At 38.7% G+C, this 21,859-nt stretch overlaps 2 protein-coding genes and 1 pseudogene across 2 annotated transcripts in view; 1 reads left to right on the top strand and 2 right to left on the bottom strand.

Moving 5' to 3' along the window:
- Positions 1–14,446, bottom strand: part of CROT (carnitine O-octanoyltransferase) — a 51,339-nt gene extending 36,893 nt beyond the window's left edge. The window contains 9 exon segments of the mRNA XM_021935310.2: positions 5,799–5,923; positions 6,083–6,264; positions 8,307–8,431; positions 9,771–9,802; positions 9,804–9,852; positions 10,992–11,127; positions 11,519–11,572; positions 13,737–13,827; positions 14,341–14,446. Of these exon segments, the coding sequence (XP_021791002.2) occupies positions 5,799–5,923; positions 6,083–6,264; positions 8,307–8,431; positions 9,771–9,802; positions 9,804–9,852; positions 10,992–11,106 (628 nt within the window). The 5' untranslated portion in view covers positions 11,107–11,127; positions 11,519–11,572; positions 13,737–13,827; positions 14,341–14,446.
- LOC108585098 lies at positions 13,671–20,766 on the top strand. Its single transcript, XM_031665854.1, has 3 exons — positions 13,671–13,738; positions 14,313–15,143; positions 18,865–20,766. The coding sequence occupies exons 1-2, from the start codon at positions 13,671–13,673 to the stop codon at positions 14,809–14,811; spliced, it is 567 nt and encodes a 188-aa protein (XP_031521714.1). The 3' UTR covers positions 14,812–15,143; positions 18,865–20,766.
- LOC108584804 lies at positions 19,823–20,299 on the bottom strand (annotated as a pseudogene).
- Positions 20,767–21,859: the final 1,093 nt, after the last annotated feature.

Genomic DNA, 21,859 nt, shown 5'->3' with positions numbered 1-21,859 from the left:
TTCCTTGTTCCTCATGGCTACCTCCAAACCATTTCTTCTTTCTTCCCCTTCAAAAACCTCCAGATCCTTTTATCTCTACTACCACTACTCTTTTATTGCTGTCCTCTCCTGACCACACCCCTTTCAAAGTTTAGGGCTGGGAAAGAAAAAAGAAAATAAACCTGATGCCAAATTAATCAATGAATGGTTGGAAAGGGTGAGGGTGGCAGAAGGGTGCTACCTCAGGATAAACCTGGGGGATATTTGAGCAGAAAACTGAATGAAGTGAGAAAAGTATGCCACGGAAATACCCACAGAAGAGTGTTTCAGGGCAGAGGAAACAGCAAGCACAAAGGCATCAGAATAAACATGAGTTGATCTGCTTAAAGGAAAACAAGGTCAGTGCAGCTGTGGCACAGAGAAAAGGGTAGAGTGGTAGATAAGGTTGAGACCCGATTACACTGGCCTCAGAAAGTGGTTTCCAGTATGATGGGAAGGAAATCAATGGACGGTTTTAAGCAGGGGAGTGATAATGTGATCTAACTAAAAAGATCACTCTAGCCGCTATATGGAGAACAGATTATAAGGGTGAAGAGAAGGTATGGCAAATTAGGAAGTGACTAAAGTGGTCCAGGTGAGACCAATCTACGGGAGACGGGATGGTGGCTTCGACTGGGGCCTGATACTTGAAGGAGACAAGGGGTGAATTGTTTTCCTTTTAAGATGGAAGATATTACAGATTGGAACAATCGAGTAAAGAAAGAAAACTGATAAGCAGCAGGGAGAGAGGATAATGCAAAAGCAAGGTCCCTGACTAGGCAAGAGGAACCAGGACTCAGCACAGATATAGAAGAGTTGTCCTTAGGAGTCAGAGGAGTTAATCTATTTTTCAAAAAGAAAAGAAAAGTATATGAATTTGCAGTAACATATTACACGGGGGTAGGGAATGGGCAATATTTGAATTAGTATATTTACACTGGTTGCAAAAACAAGTTACTACTGACTTAGTAGCTTAAAACAACACAAATGTATTATCTTACAGGTCTAAGGACTAGAAATCTGAAATGCGGCTTACTGGGCTAAAATGAAGGTGCCGTCAGGGCTGTGTTCCTTCTAGAGGCTCTAGAAGAAAATTGGTTTCCTTCCTTTCTCCAGCTTTTAGAGGCTATCCACATTCCTTGGGCTCATGAATCCCTTCTTCCATCTTCAAGGCCATGAAGGGAAGATCATAACCTTCTCATATTGCCATCTCTTTGGTTCTCTCCTTTGCCTCCCTCTTCCAGGTATAAGGACCCCTGTGATTATACACTTTGGGCACATGTGAATAATCCAGGATAATGTCCCCATTTCAAGGCCAACTAACTAGCAACCTGAATTCCTCTTTACCATGTAACCTAACATATTAACAATTTCAGGAATTTGAAAGTAGACATCTATGGGGGACCATTATTCTGCCCAGCACTGGAAGGCTGGTAAATGTCATGATGGGAAGAAAGCTCATATTTCTTGAGAAGAAGAGTTTGTAAGCTAAAAAGGAGGGAGAAAGGCATAAAACAGTCTTCTCTGGAAGAGAAAGAATAAGCTAACCAAGGAAGATAGTACAGTAGTGCTGGAGGCCAACTTGAGATTTAACTGAGATCATTAAGTGAGGTGTTGCAGTTTTCTCTGGCCAAGTAAATTGCTAGAGTAGGTATCTTTGATATGTTGAGAAAAGACAAATTAAATTTTAAACTATGTTTAGGTTTTACCACATTAGTACTGAGGAGGGGTGACAAAGATTTGAATGTGCATGCCTGGGAGTAATGATGGTGAAGAACGAGAAAGAAGCGAAGACTTGGGGAAGTAGGAATGGAGCCGTGAAGAGCAGTAGCATCATTAAACTGTAAATCACAATGTGGCCAAAGGAACAGCTGAGTTGGAGTACTGAAAGATGTAGTTTCCTAGAGCTATAAACTGAAGGAAATGAGAGCCTATGGATCGTCTGCAACTGAAAGCTAAAATCATCAAGAATGTGACTGAGATAGTAATGGAAAGAAAGACAGGCACTGGAGCTAAAGCAATCAATAGATGAAGGGGAATGGGCAGGAGGTAAGTCACTGCAACAAGGTAGTGGTGATATAACCTGAAGGCATTTTTTTCCCCAAAAAGGCTAAAATTGTTAAGGAAGAAGGGAAAACAGAAAGGGCAAAGGGAAACAAAAAGGATACCAACACCTCCCACAGGCCCTGTAGTGCTACGTAAAAGAAAAAGAAAAATCCCCCTTGCAAGGGTACAGGGGAAGTAGTAAGCTTAATGAATAATCAAGCTTTAGTAACATCTTTCAGAGAAAAGGTTGAGGATACAATGGATTTTGCTGATCACGAGCTCCAGAAAGTACAGCAGAATGGTTTAGGGAAGTCGTGAGGGTATATCGGAGCAATGAGAAATTTGGATCAAATTAGACCATGCACAAATCCATGAATCCAGTTGACAAGGGATAACATGAACAGTCTGGGCTTTTTGTGTAAATGTGGTAGAGAGAGATGAAAGGTATGACTGAATTAGTCTCAATGGTCTCTTGGGCATAGGTAAAAACAAATACATAAACAACAACAGGCTGGGTGCTGCGGCTCACACGTGTAATCCCAACACTTTAGGGGCTGAAGCGGGCAGATTGCTTGAGTTCACGAGTTCGAGACCAGCCTGGGTAACATGGCAAAACCCGGTCTCCACAAAAAATACAAAAATTAGCCAGGTGTGGTGGCATGTGCCTGGTCCCAGCTACTCAGGAGGCTGAAGTGGGAGGACTGCCAGAGCCCAGGAGGTCGAGGTTGCAGTGAGCTGTAATTGCACCTGCATTCCACCCTGGGTGACAGACCAAAAAAAAAAAAAAAAAAAAGACAAGCAAAAAACAAAAAACTAGTTCTAATTATAGCCTGCTTATTGAGACTAACCTCAGTGGCTTAAATGCTGCCCATCCTATCAACACTCATTTTTTCAATTTTCTCTCTTTTTTTTTTCTTTTATTTTTTTGAGATGGAGTCTCACTCTGTTGCCCAGGCCAGAGTGCAGTGGCATGATCTCAGCTCACTGCAACCTCCTATTCATGAACTCAAGTGATTCTCCTGCCTCAGGTTCCCGCGTAGCTGGGACTACAGGTGTGAGCCACTATGCCCAGCTAAATTTTCTGTATTTTTAGTAGAGATGGGGTTTCACCATGTTGGCCAGGCTGTTCTCAAATTCCTGACCTCAGGTGATCTGCCCACCTAGGCCTCCCAAAGTGCTGGGACTACAGGCATGAGCCACCAGGCCTGGTCCAATTTTCACTTTACTCAGGATAGATTCAATGGTCCCAAATTATTTCGCCATTGCAAAAAGCTTTCATCCTTCAGCCCCTCTTCCTTTGTACCTGCCCCTCCTGCCCCTCACTGATGCTGAAGAAAAAACCACAACATGTCATCTCATCTAACTTTAAATGCATGAACACACATCTCAAATGGGCACTCAGCAGTGTTCAGTAACTCCATTATTTCCACAGCATGTTTATTTCTCCCACTTTCCAAAAAGAATATTTCAAACCTCCTTTTTCTTCAAATCTTCCATCCCAGTTGATGACCTCAGTTTTTATTTCACTAAAAACATAAGCAATACAAAGTACCTCCTCATCTTCCTACAGCAAAACTGGCCAATCTGTTTGCTTCTAGATTCACAGTTTCTGCATTCCCTCCTATTGCCTCTCTTCTTTGATCCTGTCAAAGACTAACCCTCTACCTTTCTGCTCTTGATCCTCTTGCCTTTTACCTTCTCAATGACTTTGGCTCCTTATCATCTCCCCTGCAAGATTATTTTTCCTCCTCTCCTGTATCAATGCCTATGATGTAATACCACAATCTTAAAAAAATTATTTTTGATCTCCCAGTGCACATCAAAACTTTTCTTGCAAGCATTATTTCCAAATGTTACCACCACTTCATCAATCTGCTTTTGTCTCTTCCAGCTGGGCTTCCCTCTTCAACTTTCACTAAAACTGCATTTTAAATGCAAACCAAACACTTTACCTTGGTTTATAAAGTACCGTATGATCTACCTTCTAGTCACCTTTCCAATCTGCCCATCCATCTCCCTCCTGTGTACCCTGCTCCATCCGTACTGCCCTTTGAATCTGCTAAATTTATTCCTGCCCAGGGCATTCTGCCCTTAACACACACAAAAAAATAACAACAACAACAAAAGTGAACTAAACAAAAGAAAGCCAAAAAACTCTGCATCTTATCATTCAGATCCTTGGAGAGGCCTTCCCTGACTATCTAATATAAAACAGCCATGTAGTTACTTATCTTATTTGAACACTCTGTATACTATTTGCCATGAATTCTGATTTTTTTTCATGTCTACCTCACACTTTATCCCTATCTCTACATGTCTTCACATGTAAGCCCCAAAATATAATAACCATGTCAGCTTCAATCAACATGTCAAGAGATGCATTATTAATGAATCCCCATTTTACAAACTATAACTCAAAAGAGTCACCTTATCTAAGGATATACCTACTAAGTGATAAAGACAATTCAAAACTAGGTCTATTGATATTAGTTCTTAACTAGTATGCATATTTTCTTTTTTTGCTATTACTCTTCTTACATTGATTTTATCTTGTTCGTCTTTTACATTAAACTTCAGACCATGAATAACTCAGTTTCTCTAATCCTTTAATTGTTTCACTGGTAACATCAAGGTAAATATATGTGGGCTTGAGGACATTAAATATCTCAAGCATGTAAATAAGTTTACAAAGAAGAGTTGAATTCCACATGAAAGTAAGCTCATATCCCTCATACTATGAGCATGATTGGCTATAAATATTTTACTTTTAAATAACATTTTATGTAAGAAAAAAAATCCATTCATAATTATACTCTTCAGTAAGTGTAAACTGAGAAAAAAAAACAGTTACCCCGGCAGATATTTCCATTTCAAGATAAGCTAGGACACCAAGCAGAAACTGCCATTAAACTGCCAGTTTAAAAAAAAAAATTGATGAGTCAATCTGAACTCATGTGTCTCTAAGAAGAGTGACTCCAAGCCAGGCATGGTGGCCCACGCCTGTAATCTCAGCACTTCTGGAGGTTGAGGCGGACAGACTGCTTAAGCCCAGAAGTTCGAGACCAGCCTGGGCCTCATGGTGAAACTCCGTCTCTACAAAAAATACACAATTAGCCAGGTGTGGCAGTGCCTGCCTATAGTCCCAGCCACTCGTGAGACTGAGGCAAGAGGACCACTTGTGTCCAAGAGGTGGAGGTTGCAGTGAGCTGAGATCGCAACCTGGTCAACAGAGTGAGACCCTGTCTCAAAAAAAAAAAAAAAAACAATAAAAAAAAGGAAGAGTGACTCCAGGCTTTTACCTCATATAAGGTGGAGGGACAAGCAGACTCACAGGGAGACTGTGGCATGATGAGCACATATAAGCAAACACTTAAAAAGACAATTCAGGTAATAAAAAATGACGGTAGAAAGAGAAGCAAGAGAAGCATCCAGATCGTATGTTTCAGGATTTTCTTAATACTCTGATTCTACTCTTCAACTAAACTTTAAACTTTCAAATGATGGAATATAAGCATCAGGTTTGTGCTGAACCATGTAAGACACATTTAGAAAATCCATTGCCATAAATCATATCTGAACTAATCAGAATGATTCAAATATAAGGCTCACAGAAAACCTTTCTTTGTCAAAGTCCCAACAGTAATATTCTTCAAAAGTGTATGTTCCATCACATCATAGTAGGCTACCCAAATTCCAGTGCCTTTACTAAAAAAGATACCTGAATTATTACTTACCAGTCCTAAAATAATTCATAATTGAGTCTCTAGTAATTCCTGGAACCTTGCAGGTAGAAAATAGCATTCGGAATTGATTCATATCTAGAGGAGTATTTCCAACTTTATGAACAGGCACTTTTTCTCTATTAAAAAAAAAAGGATTTTGACCAAGAAGTCATTATAAAATTTAAAAACCAGCCACAACTGAAGTATTCATCCCCAAATAAGTAAATTAAGCTTCTCAACATTTTGCTACCTAAGACTTCAGGTAAGCTTGTTACTAAATTCACACGTGTCCTTACTTTCTTAATAGCTGCCAGTAGTTCAAGTTGTGCCAAAGAATTATACTTCCTCTTTCCAACTGAGTCCCTTCCTTTGGAGGCCAGTAGTGTTCAAAGTGAGCTGCAGGACCCGCAAAGTTGACATTCAATTGTGATGGTATACGAACATCCAGATAGGCAACATTCAGCCACCACTCTTCCAGCTAAAAGAAATTGAGAACATCACCTTAATGTTCTTCATAATACATGAATGTGTCACTACTGGGAATTTTAAAAAGCAAGCTACATTTGTTCTTTAATTATTCTTCAACATTTAAAAACATGTTTTTTGGCTGGGTGAGGTGACTCACACCTATAATCCCAGCACTTTGGGAGGCCAAGGCAACATAGAGAGACCCTGTCTCTACGAAAAAAAAAAAAAAAAATTTAATTAGCTGGGCCTGCATGTAGTCTTAGCTACTCAAGAGGCTGAGGCAGGAGGATCACCTGAGCCCAGGAGTTCAAGGGTGCAGTGAGCTATGATTGTACCGCTGCACTCCAGCCTTGGTAACAGAGAAAGACCCTGTCTCAAAAATAAATAAAAACATGTTTTCTTGCTTTAAATCATCGTACATATTGAGAAATGTTATTGTGATAATTTCTTTTCAGCAGGGAGCTATAGGATCTTAGGTATTATTTGGTTTAACTACACTATCAAAAACAAGTAGCAAGAAAGCACCAAAAGATACCTTCAGACATATTGTATTGTAGTCACAAGTATGCAACAAAGTACATAGGTGTTTCTTCAGAGTACTTGGGGCATAATAGATAATCAATAAATCCTTACCTAATCATAACAATTATTAAGGTATTAACAATTTTCCTTTTCCAAACAGAAACTGAAATACTAAATCAGAAATATAAAAACTGGCTGGGCATAGTGGCTCACACCTGTAATTCCAGCACTTTGGGAGGCAGAGGCGGGCAGATCACTTGAGGCCAGGAATTTAAGACCAGCCTGGCCAACATGGCAAAACCCCATCTCTACAAAAAATACAAAAATCAGTTGGGTGTGGTAGTGCGCACCTGTAATTACAGCTACATAGGAGGCTGAGGCACGAGAATAGCTTGAACCCGGGAGGCAGAGGTTGCAGTGAGCCGAGATTGCACCACTGCACTTAAGCCTGGGCAACAGAACCAGACTCTGTCTCCAAAAAATAAATACATGAAAGAAAGAAAGAAAGAAAAGAAATAAATAAAAGTTTTCAGTAGGCTTCAAAGTAATTTAGATTTTTCACAAACACTGTTTTCTATGTATCCCTCTTTCACAATATGCAATTGAATTCCATGTATAAGTAAGTACATCTTATCAAATTACCTAGAGTATTTTTTGAAGAAAGTGATGTTATAAACTATACTCAGTAATTCAGAAAGAGACATAAACAAAAAAGACACAGATAAAACAACAACTTCTTTACCTTTGCCCCACTTTAATTAAAATAACTCAAGGCTCAAAATTGAGAACAAAGGAATCCGGAAGTGTGAAATTTTATTATTCCATCACAGATATCAATGGTTCATCAAAAAAAATATCAGCTTGCTTTTTATTTCTAAAACTAAATGATAGGTACAATAATTATTTCTAGACCAAGGCAATGCTTTTTAATTATAAAACCTTATCCTCTGATTCATAATAGAGAATAACAGAAATGGTTGAGCTGAAGAAGTTAAAGAATTTTGCGGAAAATTATTGAGACCTTCAATAAATACTATACTAGCTTCTTCCTTCCTCAATTTATCTAACTGAAATATACAATATACGTAACCATTCTCCACTCTGATTTTTAATGATTCCCTTTCTCCACTGTACTACTAAAATATTTCTATGCCACCTACGTGACATGTCCATTTTAGAGTTTCAGATTTTTCCAGCTAGTCACCTGGACAAAATGTTTTTCTTAAGCATAGTCTACAGATCACCTGCAGCCAAACCACATGAAGTGATTGTTAAAATAAGAATCTCTGGGCCTCATTCCAGACATGTGAATCAGAATCACTTATCCCAGCAAATCTGCATTTTAACAAGTTCCCGAATCTACCCACTGAAAACTCCCAAAGTTAAGTGATTTATTCCTTCTTTCGGATTATGAAAATGACAATATTAAACTGTAAAAATTTTTACAGCAATAATTTAAAATAAAAACTATGTACTTTTTATTTATCATTCTTTAAACATCATCAATTATTCAATTGTAACAACAAATACCCAATTTCTTTTTCCTTTTGCCCTTTCAAGCAATTTCTGGTGCAATTTTTCTCCAATCCCACTTTGAAATTTTTGAACTATTTCTTCAGTTTTCCTATATTCTTCTTCATTTGCAAATGGTTTCACTAGAAAGGAAAAATACATATTAAGGTATTTAGACCAAGTACCACCAACTCACCTCTATTATTACTAACTTACACAAATCTTAAGACTTGGATATGTAAAACACAGTACTGTACTAAATATCAGAGCAGAACAATAAAATTAAGAGTTGACAACATGAAAGTGGCAGAAAAGAAACAAATAAAAGATTTGGAAATCCTTGCTTAAGAGAGTGGGATTAGCAAGTTGGGAGGGAGCCAGGGAGATGGGGCAAAGGACTACATTTTTCATCACAAGACTATTTACACTATTTGGCTTTTCAAACTGTGGAAAAATTAACATAAAGAGAGAAAAAAAACTTTGGATATTTTAAGGACATGGTTGACTCGAAAAACATGAGTTTGAACTGCACAGGTCCATTTATACCTAATAAAATGAGTGTGCTTGCCTCTCCTGTCCCTACTTCCACCTCCTCTACCACCTCTGAGACAACAAGACCAGTCCCTCCTCTTCCTCCACATACTCAACATGAAAACCATCAGAATGAAAACTTTTATGATGATCCACTTCCACTTAATGGATAATAAATATACTTTTCTCTTCCTTATCATTTTTAATAACATTTGCTTTAACTTAAATAATACAGAAAATAATACATATAACATAAAAATATCGATTAATCAACTGTTTATGTTATTGGTAAGGCTTCTGGTCAATAGTAGGCTATTAGCAGTTCAGTACTTGAGGAGTCAAAAGTTGTACTTGGATTTTCTAATACACATGGGTCAGCACCGCCAGCCCTGCATTGTTCAAGAGTCACCTATACTTTATTACAAGTCTAGATGAAGAAGCACTTAAACCTTCAACTTCTAACAGTGTTGTTAAGGAAGCAGGAGCTTAGGAGAGCCAGAGTAATGCCATTTTAATTTCAGCTCCATCTGCAGACTAACAAGGTACAATTCCTTGCTGGTCGTGACCCACATTCAGAAGATATTTACAGTTGAGTGAACAGCCTATAGATGTCTACAAGGACACACTCCTAAACAGCAGAAAGTCCAGGTGTCCCAATACCCACAACAATATATGTTTTCAAGATAATTACAGTTATGCTTGGATGTATTCACACACTAAAATGTCAAGGATAGTTTAATTTAAATCAATAGAATAATAAATTGTGTCATGTTGTCTGCTCACCCTCATGTAGACGTAGCTTAGTTTAGTCTTTACATAGATAAGGGCTCTATATAAGAAACACTTAAAATAAGTATGGTGCATTCCTTTGCTTGCCCTCTGAGGATGCCCTACTCCACAATGGAGTAGCTTTCAATAAGCTGTCTCTTCTCACTGCCCTCTGCAACTCACCTTGAATTCCTTCCCGTGTGTGATCCAAGTACCTTCTTAGGGTCTGGATCAAGACCCCTTATGTGGTAACATCTTCTGGTGACTATAAAGGAACATTAGGACGAGATCCCATGCTGAGGAAATTCAGCTGGCACAGCACTAATTGACCACCTCTGATAAGTGGGGTCTGTCTTGGCATCCTATCAAGGATAGTATTTCTAGCCCAATGGGGTTAGAGTCTGAAGGATATAATATTTGGGTTAGAGTCCCAGACCAATGGGGTGAGAGTCCCTGGGGTATAATAAAAATTAAAGTAGCCTTGTAAGATGTATGCCAATACATGCTTTGGACTAATCCACTTTGTCCCCTTTGCCAGATATGGGAAAGCTACAGTTCTTGTCATTTCCCAGATTGTTGCCTTTGCTTTACTGCAGCCTTACAGTGGCCCCTATGGCCAGCCCAGAGGTTACTGCATTCACTTTCCACACTTGCCTTTTGTCCATCACCTTTTCGTTTGCTTTGTCATGTCTCAGGATAGCATGGGAAACCTGAGGACTTACAAGATTTGTTCTCGATATATATATTTTGAGACAGAGTCTCGCTCTGTCACCCAGGCTGGAGTGCAATGGCGCAATCTTGGCTGACAGCAACCTCTGCCTCCCAGGTTCAGGCAATTCTCCTGCCTCAGCCTCCTAAGTAGCTAGAATTACAGGTGCCCACCACCACGCCCAGCTAATTTTTGTATTTTTAGTGGAGACGGGGTTTCACCATGTTGGCCAGGCTGGTCTTGAACTCCTGACCTCAGGTGATCTGCCCGCTTTGGCCTCCCAAAGTACTGGGATTACAGATATTAGCAACGGTGTCCAGCCTGTTCTTGCTATATCTTAACCATTGCAGGACTTAGTTGCTTTTACACCCCACGTTATGGATGTGGTTCTAACACATGAATGTTGAACATGCATGTAACATATGACTGTTTAACCCTGTGATGGAGACTTAACCCTTGCCTGACGTGATCTTAGATCCTATTTATAATTTGGTATTTTATTACCATAAAGAGTCTGTTTTGTCTGTGTGTCAACTTCACATAGACACAGCTTAGTCTTTACATAGATTAGACCCCTATGTAAGAAAAACTTAAAGACCGTCTGCTTGCTTTCTGAGGATGCCCTACTCTAAAATGGAGAAGCTTTCAATAAACTTTCAATAAGCTTTCAATATACTAAAAGATTATTAACATACCTGATTCAAGGTATTTTTTTAATGATTCTTTGAGTGAAGGAACAGGCAGTGATGGAAGAGAATCCTGGTACTGAAATGTTCGTTCTTCAGTTGATTTAGCCAATTGATTTTCCATGATAAAATCACAGTAGGAAAACTAAAGAAAAGAGAGACAACCCTCACAACTTCAATCTCATAGATAGTCTTATGTATCCTAGGTACAATTCACAATTCACTAAACCAGTATTTAGGGACCACAGCATATCTAGGATATGGTACCAGTTATTATGAAATTTATAAATCTGTCAGATAGAGAAAACCAACTTAAAAAGAATGTGTAGACTCAAAGTGCTAGAAGTAAAGAGTGATCAATGAGACTGGTATATAATTAGTTACCATTTATTGAATACCTAGCATTTGCCAGGTACTCCAGTTTGCATTACAGAAAATATGTGTTAGCTACCTAACTTTTACGTTATCTCTGAAAGGTGGCATTGTTTGCCATTTTACATATGAATATACCAAAACTCAGAAATGTAGTAACTTACCTAAGGTCAAACGCAGGACTCAAACCCAGATCTCTTAAGACTGCAATCTTTCCCCTATACAAAACATGATAGAAGGTGAGGGAACGTGCAGTAAATCTTAGTGGATAGATAATATTTGATGTATAGAAAAGGATTATGCATTGATACAGAAAACATTGGGGCGCAAAGTACAAAGAGGTGTGGAAGTGTCCAACTGTAGAATTAAAGATTATTATAGAATACATAAACCATATGACAAGCTGCTTTAATTGTACAGGTGGTATGAGGCCTACACAGAATGGTCTCAAGTGTTCCAAAGCAATCCTGAACATATTGACACATGTATTCATTGTTATCAAAGAAATCTAACCCAAAATGTGAATAAGATGTACAAATGCTAAATAAAAAATGAGATTTATCAAAGCCTTTGTAAATTATCATATATTAATTATAATAATGTAATATATTAAATATAATTATATATTAAAATAGCAACTGAGAAATCAAAGAATGTTAATACTGAATTCAAATTTCCTACTCTTTCAAAAACTACTTTTTAAAACTGATAGCAACACTAAACAAAATATTCCACTCATATAAGGTTACAGAATTGAACACTATCAAAAACATGGAGACAGCAGAGACTGTTTTCTGCTAATACCTTTTTTCCTCTGCTTTAACAGAATCCTGAGTTTCAGCCATGCATACAGCCCCCAGTTACATCTTTCCCACCCTCTCTTGAAGCTCAGTGTGGCTTTGTGATGACCTTGTGTGTGTCACTTCCAGGTCATGCTCCCAAAAAGGAATAATGCATGTGTTCTCCCTGCACTTTCCCTCCTTTTCACTACCTGCTAGGTAGTGACGAACTAAACAGCACTGTGGCTCCATTTATGGAAGTCATGTATGGAGGATGTCAGAATCTCCCTACTAGTCCTGGACTCCTACCTCTAGCTGTATGGGAAAAAAAAAAAAAAAAAAAACTTCTATTTTATTCACATCATTGCATTTTGGGCTTTCTTTTGTAGGGAGAAGAGCTTAGCCTGTACCACTAATATAAAGAGATAATTTGAAAATGAGAAATAATAATTAACTCAAAGTTCTTTAGCTTCTTGCTGTCTATTGACTTTGGCTGCACACCATTTTGACCATCCATAAACATGGGTTTGGACCTAATGGAAATGTAGATCTGGATCCAAGTATAGACTCTGCCACTTTCTAGCCAAGTGCCCCTAGGGCAACTAACTTTTTCCCTATCTTAGAGTGGTTAATCATACAATTCAATAAAGTCAGAATTTGTTTTCAATGCCTGTGAAAGCACATTATAAAAACAAAATAATCCTGCCTGAAACCACCATATTGTGGTAGGCACAATTACTATGAATGACCCCCAAGATTCCACCCCTGCTAATCCCCAGAACCTGCAAATATGGTGAGATCATTACTCCTGTGACTGTGATATTCTCTACAGAACTGACCTTAAAATAGGGAAATTATCCAAGTGGAACTAATCTAATCACTTGAGTCCATAAGAGCAGGGAGCTTTCTCTGGGCAGTGGCAGACAAGTAAGACTGCTTTAATGCTTGAGAAGGATTTGTGGTGTCTTTGAAGATGCAGATGGCCTTAAAGAACTGAAAAAGGCTCACGCTGACTACAGTAAGGATATGGAGATGTCAGTGTGAATTTTGTCAACAACCTGAAATAGCCTAGAGGTGGATTCTCCCCTAGAGCCTCCAGAAAAGGACTCATATCTACAGAAACCTTGGTTTCTGTTTTGTGAAATTCTAAGCCAAGAACTCAGCTAAGCCCACCCAAACTTCACATCTACAGAAGCTATGAGATAATACATTTGTGTTGTTTTAATTGTTGCATTTGTGGTAATTGGTTAAAGCAACAATAGAAGACTAGTACACCCATACAGAGAAGATAAGCTATTCTGTTTACCTCTGTGCCACTTAATAGACTCTAGAAAACTGGAAGCAAGAGTATTAGTTTCATACCCACTATAGTGCTTAACCCACCAACCGGTACACATTAAAAATATAAATTATCGGATTCTTTCTTGAAGAGTTTTCTTGAATTCTCAACCACAAAGATTAGATTACACAATATAGTTCCAATAGCACTAAGAAAATGATTATGCTAGATTTAATTAGAATGGACTTTCTGGGGGCAATGAAATATGAATTCACCGAAAGTGGAAAAGAACCACGAACAATAAGTGAAGGAATTGTCACATACCAGTACACCAAGAAGATGAACTGCTTAAGACTGCCAGGAGCCTGCTGCAACAATTGTTTTGGGATCACAGGGAACTAAACTAAGTTGGTGACTGTGGGAAGAAAGAAACAAGCTTAACAAACATTTAAGAGGGAAAACGAAGTGAACAAGCCAGTGAAAGAAGGTAGAATGCAGACAACCTAGGAGCTGGGAGTTCCCAAGACAAACTTTTTGTGAATCGCTGCAAACACACGCAAATAGTCCACCTGCTAGAGAGCAGGAGTAAATGATTATACAATTAATTAGGTTTCAGACAGTACACCTTCCATTAGACGGGTTCAAAGAGTAGAGGATACCTTTTCAGTGGCCGGGTAACAGGTTCGTCCAGAATGGCAAAGGGTGGAAGCGAGAGCAGAGGGCAATGAGAGCTCGGAGGCTCCTCCCACCAACCCAAGGGCAACTCTGTACTCCAGAGGCCATCCAAGTGAGAGAAATCCAAGCACCACAACGGAGCAGCCCCGCGGCCCAACCTTGGGGGTACCCCTCAGACCCCAGCAGGCGAGATGCTTGATGACACTACTCCCCCGCCAAATCCAGGCACCTTTGCGATTCTGCACGACTTAACTCTGCTCTGCACGACTTAACTTTCCCCTGCCCCCGAGTTGAAGGATTAGGGAAGGGAGGGAGTGCTGCTTCAGCGGGCGTCTCCGTCCTCACCGCCGGCGCCTCGCCGCCTCTGCCGCAGCCTCAGCCTACAGCAGCGCCGGCTCGCTCCCCCTTGGGCCTCAAAGGTGCGGGAATTGGACGGAAAGCCGCTAGGGTACCGCCCCTCATTCGCCGGGGAACAGGATTGGACAAAAAGTCGCGAGGGTCCCGCCCCGCACTTACCGGGGAACGGGATTGGACGGACAGCTGCAAGGGTCCCGCCCCGTGCCTGAGGTCTGGGTCGGGCCGGGCCTGCGCGGAAGTGGGATCCGACCCTGCCTCTAGTGGGCGTATTGGGTCCCGGCTCTATTTTGGACTGCTGGCCTGGGAAAGGCTCCTCGAGTGCCAAATGAGCGGTCCTAACTCTGCGGGGCTGCAGCTTCCTGCATGATGCTGGGGAACTTGGCGGCTGACCCAGGATATAGAAGGCACTCTGGGCAGGCCGCGCTCCGCCCACGAAGGTACCCAACCCTCTGGGATAGATGCAGGAACCGATGGCTAGGACCCATTTTCTCCCAACTTCTCGCCCCAGCTCTGGCTTACCACACGCTCCTCCCCATTCCCAGTGAGCCGCTTTTTGCAGCACCAGGCAAACACTTACACAAGTTCTTTGTAAAGGAATCTTATTGTCCACCCCGTGTCTTGGCAAAAGAACAGTGATCACACGGATTCCTACTTGGGTTCTTTCCTTTCATCTTCGGAGGCAGAGTTTGCCCAACTCAGGTATGCCGCAGCACACTACATCCTCTCGGGTCTCCTTGCCCTTCAGCAGCTCTTCCTTGCTACCCAAGGTATTTGAATACCCCAGGGATGCTTACCCTACAAGCTTAGGGGCCTATCCGATGTCTTTTACTGTTGTGCCAAGAAATGCAATCTTTAACCAGAGTGGAGCTACCCAAGTTCTAGAAGATCATAATGTGATTAACTTAGTTTCACAGAGTAATTCATTTCGCTTTTACCTTCTGAAATAAAATATACTGTTTCATTTTTAATTTTAAATACACTTTCATTTTTTTGTGGAAGGAAAGACCAAATGTTTACACTGACTCTGAACTAGTTATCAAACATAAAGATTTAGATTTCAAATTAACATGTCATGACAGGCCCCATTTCTTTGTCTGTCATTTCTAACTCCTTTAGTAGTAAAGTTTGACCTGAACGGAACTGAGGCTATCTGTAACTGAATGTTCATTTGGTGTAAATATTCATAAGTTTTCTACAGAAATACTGTGTTTGATTGCAGTACAGCTTTTGGAAGTGCTGCATAACATATGGGAGACGTACTATTCTAAGAAAAGTTCTGAATTTTGAAACCTATGTAGCCAAAAAGACTTTAAATAAAGGATTAGGAATTTGTAGTTGTAATTTCTGAAGGTGTGATAAATAACTTTTTCTTTCATATATAAGTGCGATGCTCTGGATAATGTTAAAGTTTGCTTACAAGATAAAGTTCTTAAATTGAGTAACTAAAAACTACTCAGAAACCTTCGTTGTACTTTTTTTCTCCTTTTTAGTGAGTTTTGGCATCTCTAAAAGTTTATGCATGTTTAATGCCTGTTGGTGCATAGAATTTAGAACCATTTCGCTGCACTCTTTTTCCTACTCTTGTTGTTTATTTCAATGGAAACAAGATGTTTCTGTAAAGATTCCTGAATTCTTGGATAAACAAAAAGTTGTGGGAGTGAAAAAATGAATGAAACACAGATTTGAGTATGTAGACAAAAATCTTTTAAAATATGTTATACTGATAAGCATATGTACCCCAAATCACCAAAAAACAGGTATTTTAAAATAATTTATGTTTGGCTTCAAAATATGTGATATATATTTTAATGATAGATTCCAAATTATGTTGCATTCAGGTTAAACTTGAACAAGTTTGCATTTCTTAGAGTGGAGTGGGAGATATTGACTGGTAAGGAAGATGTTTTAGACACTTGAAGTATTTCTGATAGCAAGAAGTTGTTCCAAGATTAAAAATTGACTATGAGTTGGCCGGACGCAGTGGCTCACGCCTGTAATTCCAGCACTTTGGGAGGCCGAGGTGGGCGGATCATGAGGTCAGGAGATCGAGACCATCCTGGCTAACATGGTGAAACCCCGTCTCTACTAAAAAAAAATGCAAAAAATTAGCCGGGCGCGGTGGCCGGCGCCTGTAGTCCCAGCTACTCGGGAGGCTGAGGCAGGAGAATGGCGTGACCCCGGGAGGCGGAGCTTGCAGTGAGCCGAGATGGCGCCACTGCACCTCCAGCCTGGGCAGCAGAGCGAGACTCGGTCTCAAAAACAAAAACAAAAAAACCAAAACAAACAAACAAAAAAAATTGACCATGAGTCAAAATAATTTTCTGGAGGAAAATTTGTAAGTAGTACAAGTGGCGATAATTTTTAAAGTTGCCATTAAAAAATATTTTATTTTTGTTCTTCTGTAGTTCTTACTCAGCATACCACAAATTGCAAAAGCCTTTATAGATAAGTCTAGATAAATTTCACCATTAAAAAGTATTAAAATGCTAGACTAAGAAGTTCATATTTCAATCTATATAACTGGCTTCCTGATAAGATTTGTGACCCTAATAAGTAAGGAGATACGGTAAATAGCCCTAATCTATGGGAGATCTGTAACCTCATTTCATCCTGATGTATAAAATGAACATGTTGAAGAAATAATTTTGTGATGTTTCTTCTTTTTAATGGGGGGGGGGGCAGTAGAAATATGGTCATTTTGGTAAGTAGCCAACAGCAAATTAAAGTACACTGGTAGCAAAGAGGTCAATGTAGCATTAAAAATGAACTCCACTGCCAACAGCAAATGAACAGTGTTTGATACAAAAGATCTCTTTTTAGTACTAATCATTGATTTGGTTTGGGGTTGCTTTTGATGATATTTACTGTATATGAAAAGTTGCCACCAAAATCTAAGGGGAAGAGTTAAGATAACTGTGATGTTTTTACATCTCAGAAAAAAATGCCTTCTTACTAAACAAAATATAGCATTTAAAACTTTTGTTAACATCTTTATTGAAATATAATTTACATACCATAAAGCTCTGCCATTTAAAGTCCATAAATCAATGGTTTTACTATATTCACAGGGTTATGCAGTCACCATAATCTAATTTTAGAACATTTGGTTTAAATATTTAAAAAGATTATTTTCTTCTTATTCAAATCTCTGTTCCATTCATTTTTTTTTCAGTCCCACAACTTTTTCTGTATCCAAAAATCCAGGTATCTTTACAGGAATATTTTGTTTCCATTGAAATAAATAACAAGACTAGGAAAAGAGTGAAGCAAAGTGGCTCTAAATTCTGTGCTACCAACAGGCATTAAACATGATTCATCAACTGATGAATGGATAAACCACTTTTTGTTTGTCCATTCATCAGTTCATGGACATTTAGGTTGTTTCTACCTTTTGTCTATTTAAATAATGCTACTATAAACATTTGTGTACAAGCTTTGTGTGAACAGGCTTTCAATTATCTTAGTATTTTAGGAGTGGAGTTGTTGGGTCATATGTTAACTCTATGTTTAACATTTTCAAAAACTGTCAAACTGATTTCCAAAGGAACTGTACTGTTTTTACATATCTGCCAGCAATATATGAGTTTCAATTTCTCTGTGCATTTAGTTACAATAACAATATAACAGCCCTCGTTACTGTATTTTAAAAAAATTATAGCCCTTCTAATGAGTGTAAAGTGGTGTCTTGTGGTTTTTATTTACATTTTTTTGTGAAGACTAAGAGTGTTGAGTATTTTTTCATGTGCTTATTGGCCATTTATATATCCTCTTTGGAGAAATGTCTATTAAGATCCTTTTCCCATTATTTAATTAATGCACATATTTTAAAATTATATTAAAATTAGGCAATGGTCTGACCATAACAAGGCTGCTTATGGAATACTGTTACGTTAAACTTCACTTACAGGATGTTAAATCCTTAGAACTGAGATTTTCCCCAGAAAAAGATTAATGGAAACGTCAGTTGCTTTTCAGACTTAATGCTGCTTCAAAAGATGGTTTTACGCAAATAATTTAAAAAAACTTTAGCACACAATGAATCGTTTTTAGTTTGGTATGGGTCCACATTTCAGCATTTAGTAGTGGTCCTGAACAGAAAGTGAAAAACACAGCAATTTTCCGGGAGGTCAAGTCTGCCAATTTCAGGGATCTGCTGTGTACCCCTATTTCTTTCTTAATCCCTGCTGAGGATCTTGAGAAGCAGGAGCAGCACCAAAACCAAGGCATGCACTGTATCCAAGGTTCTTTTTGTTCCCGTTGTCGGATTCCAAACTAGACCCCAGTGGATTGCAAGGATGACCAAATGAGAGCCCTGTTTAAAACTTCTTCAATTTTTAAAAGCAAAAGCAATTACAAGAAAATAAAACAGTGCAGAGGGATCATGTATGCTTACAAGTGTCTTCATGTGGTCTTTCTCCAGGTTTAACCACCAAGGACTCTGAGAGCTGGCAGGTCTGAGTAACCCTGGTAACCATTCTCTTCACCTTATCAAAACCTGAGCTAAAACCAATGCATCAGCTGATGATGACAGCTGGCAGGGCTGATGACCCAATATTCATTTCCCAGGCTGGTGGAGAGTGAGTAAATGAGATTCTAAAACTAAACAAGGGAGGTCAGAGACTCTTTCCAACCTTACCTGATGGCTTCTGGCCAAAGCAAGGAAGTGTCTTGGAAGGTGTTGGTTGGTGATGGTGTGAAAAGACACTTGAGGAGGAAGGAAGAAAAAGCAGCACCCGTGATAAAGGCGGGGGAGAGAAGATATGGGGAAATCCCTGAATTCCTCACCAAAGGCCAATCTCAGAGAGTAGTGGAGGGGTTACAATCTATGCTTTGGCCAAGGGAGGGAGCAGAGGAGGGGGGGTTAGGATGATGGCTTGAAGAGGCATCATTTAAGACTTAAAGAAACCAGGGGTGCAGGTAAAGCATCCCACACCACTAAGCAGTAGTCCTACAGGCTGTGACCTGAAACCTTCACATCTACTCTTAACAAGCCCCCCAGGCTAGAGGGCTATTGCAAGGGGAGAAGGCAGACACCCCAGACCATGTAATCAACAGCAAGGTGATTGTGTGATGTGTCTTTTCACAGTTGAGTTATTAATAGATGTGCCGCACCAGCTATAATGGGAATCAATTTAAATATACTTTTTTGATCCCAGACGTTCAACTACGTGGACAGTAGTTACATTTAGCACAACTTACATGTTTCAAATGGACAAAAAATTAATATCATTTACACTATCTTAAGATAAATTTACTTTGAATGGGAGCATCCTTTCCAGAATGTTGATATCTATAAGATGTATCCGGAAAATGTACTACTGTGGAAAATGAGGACTGCTTAAATCGAAAGGGGAAGGGCCTGTGGTTTTTCTTTTTGATTAACTGCTGTAACACTGTCCTTCAGGCAGCTGAGGGAGCTTCATATTTTATTTAGACATCATTAGGCACTGAAGCTCTTGCAGGACAACTTTGATCCTGTATGAATTCTGTCATTTTGCTAGCACTGATATGGCTCTTGGGTTTACCACTCCATTAGAACTATTAACTCCATTCATATTAATTTTTGTTACAAATCTTACAAAGGGGGGTGCTTCTGGGTATTTAGGTCCACATTCTAGTTTAAGCCTGCATATTTGGTTTTCATAAATTGCTCTTGGAGGCCCAATTATCATCCCCGTTCATCTTTTAAGTGTTGTGTCTTCGTCACCTTCTAGACCCCAGCTAATTGTGCCATTTTCTATTCCTTTCTGACCTTTTTCAAGTTATTCCAACAGTTGGAAATTGCAAAGGACTTTTACTCCTGAGCCCGTGGTGGCTGCTATCTTGCATTGCTGTCGCTCCTCTTTACAACCCATTTTTAATTGGATTATGAGTTGTAAAGTTTCTTTATATAGTCTAGATACAAGTCCTTTGTCAGATATATGATTTGCAAATGTTTTCCTCGCCTTATTTGGGTTGTCTTTTCACTTTCTTGATAGTGTCCTTTGAAGCACAAAAAGTCTTTCATTTTGATGATCCCAACAAATCAATCTTCTCTTTTATCACTTGTGATTTTGATGCTGTATCTAAGAAATCATTGCCTAATCTAAGTTTGCAAAGATTTACTTCTGTATTTTCTTCAGTTTTCTAGTATTTGCTTGTACACTTATGCCTATAATCCAATTTAAGTTACTTTTTGTGTATTGTATGAAGTAAGAGTACAAATTCTTCTTTTGTGTGTAGAAATCCAGTTTGTTCCAGCACCATTTGATGAAAAGACTATGTTATTTGTCCATTGAACTGCTGTGGCATTTTTGTCAAAAAAAAAAAAAAAAAAAAAAAATCAATGGACCACAAATGGTAGAGTTTACTTCTGAAGTCTTAATTCAATTTTATCTATCTATATATATCTGTTCTTATTCAATGCCACACTGTCTTGATTACTACAGATTTTTAGATTTGAAATCTGGAAGTCTGAGCCCTCCAACTTTATTTTTTTCAAGATTGTTTTAGTTACTTAGGATCCATTGCATTTTTCCAAGGTCATAACATTTGGGAATATAGCTAGGTATACCAGAGTATAATATTTAATTTTCATTTAGTACAGAAATATTGGCTCTTTATGTATGCTATGCTTCTGAGAAGCCAATCTAACCTAGTTAATGAACTGGAAGCCAATCTAACCTAGTTAATGAACTGGAAGTATCAATGTTCTTGTTTTTCCAGTATCACCCAGGCATATTTTCATCTACACAGTTATGAGAAATAAAGTATTAACAACTGTAAAGTTCAATATGAATATTTATTAATAACACTAGGTCTATAATCCATATATTGCATAATATTCATGTTAATGGTATCTAGGGATTTTTCCAAAATATAGCTATCCAAGAAAATAGGGGAAATTATGTTTATTTACCCTCAAAAAGAAACCAGTTTTATTCAGTTTAGTTTTAAATAACTACCCTATAGCTTACATAACAAATGCTGTGATCAGCCCTCTAATGAAACATCAGTGGGTGAAGGTTGTGGGGGAAGAGGGCTGATCAACAGGCCATATGTTCCTAAGTAAATTATATTATCAATAATCTGATTTTGAAAATCATCCTAGAACATGGCCACCCATGGAATTGTGGGTGATCTGCCCAATTATACTGCATCTTGCTTGCTGTCATTTGAACCTGACCTTTTTGAATTTGGAGAATATTCTTCAATTTTTAATTAAGTTTTAATAATTAATATGGAAATGTACCACTAGCAGTTTAAATTTATAGCCTTTCAATTAGCATTCAGTACTTAGAGAAAAATGTCAGATGTTGAGTATGGCTTGTAATTTACCTTTCTAGTACAGTATTTTGTCTTTTTAAGATTTGCATAGCATATTCCAATAAATGCCTATTAAAAATGAATATACATTTTTTGAAGTATATTGAAAC

The sequence above is a fragment of the Papio anubis genome, chromosome 4 (genome assembly GCF_008728515.1).
Source record: "Papio anubis isolate 15944 chromosome 4, Panubis1.0, whole genome shotgun sequence".
In the NCBI taxonomy this organism is placed as follows: domain Eukaryota; kingdom Metazoa; phylum Chordata; class Mammalia; order Primates; family Cercopithecidae; genus Papio; species Papio anubis.
This window is presented reverse-complemented; position numbering and strand designations above follow the sequence as displayed.

What these genes read in the sequence shown, in the direction of transcription:
- LOC108585098 (XM_031665854.1), top strand. Translation starts at nt 13,671, where the DNA reads ATGAAATATGAATTCACCGAAAGTGGAAAAGAACCACGAACAATAAGT. An exon ending in GAAGGAATTGTCACATACCA is followed by an intron (nt 13,739 to 14,312) that starts GTACACCAAGAA and finishes CGCCAAATCCAG; the next exon opens with GCACCTTTGCGATTCTGCAC.